Consider the following 3600-nt stretch of genomic DNA (forward strand, 5'->3'; position numbering starts at 1 on the left):
AAACTTGAAGATTCCTTATAACTTTTTTTTTCAAAATTTTCTTGAATCTTTTTATTATAGTTATTTTGGATATAAGATTCCATGTGTATCTTTTACGTACAATTTTACTTTGGAAAAAAGAAAATAATTTAGCCAAGACTAAATCTAGCGAGTAGAAAAACTAGAAAGCAAATTCTACAGTCTAAAGTAAAATTTCACAGTATTGTTGAATATGTAGAAAATGCTTTCTGTAATAGTTGATTTCAATATTTTACATATTCAGCATTTTATAACAGAAATATAAAACTTCAAAAATTTGCAATTAATTTCTCTTCAGCTAACCTCCCATATTTTATTTATATCTGTGACTAATGAATTAATTAAAAGGTATTTTTATTATGTTTATAGGTATCCGTTTCTCGATGGACGTTTCACGAGACGAAGTTAAGGCCCTGTCGGCCTTGATGACATTCAAATGTGCGTGCGTCGACGTACCATTCGGCGGCGCAAAAGCTGGAATCAAAATAAATCCAAAGAACTATTCAGAGCACGAATTGGAGAAAATTACCAGGAGATTTACGTTGGAATTAGCGAAGAAAGGATTCATCGGTAAGAGTTTAAGTTAAAGAGAAATAATTAAAAAAAGAATAGAGGTAGCTTTTCAGTTGGTTCGGCCGGGACTTCGATGAAGACAATCTCTGATGTAACATCTTCATAAACGATCCGAGCGGAGGCGTGACGTTTGCGCGATAATTTTAGACGTCGCTGAGAAGATGTGAAAACGTGTTAAGGCTCTACCACTGCTCTCGTAATGGCTATCACGGAATTCACCGCCGTTACGTCACAAACCAAACGCGTTGCAGAAACAGCTGGCTGTTATCTATCATACAAATTTATTAGCTCGTGCTAGCGAATATGGCAAATAGATTTTTAAGCATACTTTACCGATACTTTTGTTTGCGTGCAAAGAAAAAAAGTAAATCGTGACAGCAGATATACCGATAATTGTGATAACCGATACAAGATAAAAAATATGTAAAACGGAATGTGTAAACAAGTTAGTATATATCGAATTGTTATACAAGAATGCTACGAGTATAATTAGCCTTGTATGAATTATTCATCTTGCCCAGCTTGAGCAAGTTAATTATACCTCGTAGCAATCTTGTATAACACTTGATACTGTATGTATGACGAAACTTATGCAGCTTCGAAATTGTTAATAGAATTAAAAAGAAATTAATTTCTCTTGAAAAAAAAATCGAAAATGTAGAACAAATTTTTTTATATAAAACTGCTTTCGAGACAAATGAGTGAAACTTGTAAAAGTAATCTAGGAAGTATGAATACATGTAAGAAGATTCTAGCGATTGCTAACAATAAAAAAAAGCAACTTGCTTGTGCGCAAGTGCGAATCTGTATTTTAAGTTATTACAGGCAATAATGCTTGTAGGCAATCGCTCTGTGTGTAATAAAGATTGTTAGCAATTGAGATAGGGCAATCTGATCTGAGGCAAACGATGTTATTGGCAATCGTTCTGTCAATATGAAGAAAACTTCTTTCCAATGTATTTATACTTTTATAAGATTAAGTAACTTTTAACAATCTCGTACATCGTACGTTATTAAAGTTCTCTCAACAGTGGCTATTAATGCATAAGAGTAATAATATTTAAAAGATAAAGTTATGTAAAAATTATTTTTGTTTTTTTAATACAAAAAAAATTATATAATATTTTAATAACTACTGGCGAGATAAAAATTTGCATACAATTCACGCGTAAGGTTTTTGTTGAAATTATTTCAGCTTAGAAAAGCGTGAATATGTTATCAATGTTTGACTTTCGAAATTATTTGAAAACGAGGCGTCTTATAAAAAGATTATTATAAGAAGATATTTGATTCTTTTCTTAAAAAGAATTTGTCACTTTCCAGGTCCTGGAGTTGATGTTCCTGCTCCTGATATGGGCACTGGCGAACGGGAAATGTCTTGGATAGCTGATACTTACGCGAAAACTATCGGCCATCTCGATATCAATGCTCATGCTTGTGTCACTGGCAAACCCATTAATCAGGGTGGCATTCATGGCCGCATTTCCGCGACGGGACGTGGAGTGTTCCATGGATTAGAAAATTTCATCAACGAAGCTAACTATATGAGTATGATCGGTACGTTTATGAATTGATTAGCTCTTTTAATTTTTAATCATAAATTACAATGTAACAGGACATATTGTATGAATTATATAAATTATAATCTTTAGTCGCAAAAGAAATATGATTAAAAAGGATATTATTTGACCAAAGAGATTTAAAATCATTATAGAAAAAGATTTTATATTAAATTCGTAGAAATTTAAGCCTATATCTGCGATCTATTATTATCTTATAGCATCTTAAGATTTTAAAAGGCTTGTTGGTGATGTGTAAATAAAGAAATATAATGATCCGCAGGTACTACGCCTGGCTGGGGAGGCAAAACATTCATACTCCAAGGTTTCGGTAATGTCGGATTGCACTCTATGCGTTATTTACACCGTGCGGGCGCTGCATGCATAGGTGTGATCGAACATGATGGATCTATTTGTAATCCAGAAGGTATCGATCCAAAAGTAAGTGATAGTTGTCTCTCCAGCATAGCTATTTCAATTTTTGTCACTAATAACGTGACAGAATATTGATGATAAAACTCCTTTTCTTTATATGTTAATATTTACTCATAGTTTCTATGCGTTTCTAGGAATTGGAAGAATACCGCATAGAAAATGGTACTATTGTTGGTTTTCCTGGAGCCAAGCCATACGAAGGCGAAAATCTCATGTACGAGCCGTGTGATATATTTATACCCGCTGCTATAGAGAAAGTAATTACCAAAGAGAATGCCGGACGCATCGAGGTAAAGTTATTATTTTGATAATGCATACATAAAATTTATTTTTATACATTTAATTATTTTTGGTTATGTTTGCAGATATATCGAAGAAAGTTATATTGAATATAAACTTTATGTAAAATAAACTTTACTAACTGAATTATTAAATATTAAAAAATTATATATTTTTTAATTAATTTCTTGAAAGTGTATTTTATTTTTTTTATATTTTATGTATTATTTAAAAAAATTGAAAAATAACTGAGTTGATGTACCATTTGTTGCATTACATTTGATAAGATAGAAATAATTAAATCTTAAAATATCTCAGACGATAATCAAACTTTAATCAATTTTATATAAAATAAACTTTACTAATTGAATTATTAAATATTAAAAATTATCCATTTTTTAATTAATTTCTTGAAAGTGTTATTTTTATTTTTTATGTATTATTTAAAAAATCGAAAAATAACTGAGTCGATGTACCATTTGTTGCATTACATTTGATAAGATAGAAATAATTAATTTGAAATCTTAAAAAATCTCAGACGATAATCAAAAGATGATAATTTATATTTTTTAGGCAAAGATTATTGCGGAGGCTGCTAATGGACCGACTACTCCTGCCGCAGACAAGATTCTGATCGATAGGAATATTCTTGTAATTCCAGATTTGTACATTAATGCCGGTGGTGTCACAGTTTCATTCTTTGAGTGGTTAAAGAACTTGAATCACGTGTCGTATG

The 3600-nt window shown here is 31.0% G+C and overlaps 1 protein-coding gene across 1 annotated transcript; it reads left to right on the forward strand.

The window, feature by feature from the left end:
* Positions 1 to 367: 367 nt before the first annotated feature.
* LOC105460487 (glutamate dehydrogenase, mitochondrial) lies at positions 368 to 3596 on the forward strand (the record flags this gene model as incomplete). The annotated part of the gene is made up of 5 exons (XM_011706940.1): positions 368 to 588; positions 1915 to 2148; positions 2434 to 2591; positions 2720 to 2875; positions 3438 to 3596. Coding segments are annotated over exons 1-5 (918 nt in total), but the record flags the coding sequence as incomplete, so codon positions are not given.
* Positions 3597 to 3600: the final 4 nt, after the last annotated feature.

This window comes from Wasmannia auropunctata, unplaced genomic scaffold, assembly GCF_000956235.1.
Source record: "Wasmannia auropunctata unplaced genomic scaffold, wasmannia.A_1.0 LD321068.1, whole genome shotgun sequence".
Lineage (NCBI taxonomy): Eukaryota > Metazoa > Arthropoda > Insecta > Hymenoptera > Formicidae > Wasmannia > Wasmannia auropunctata.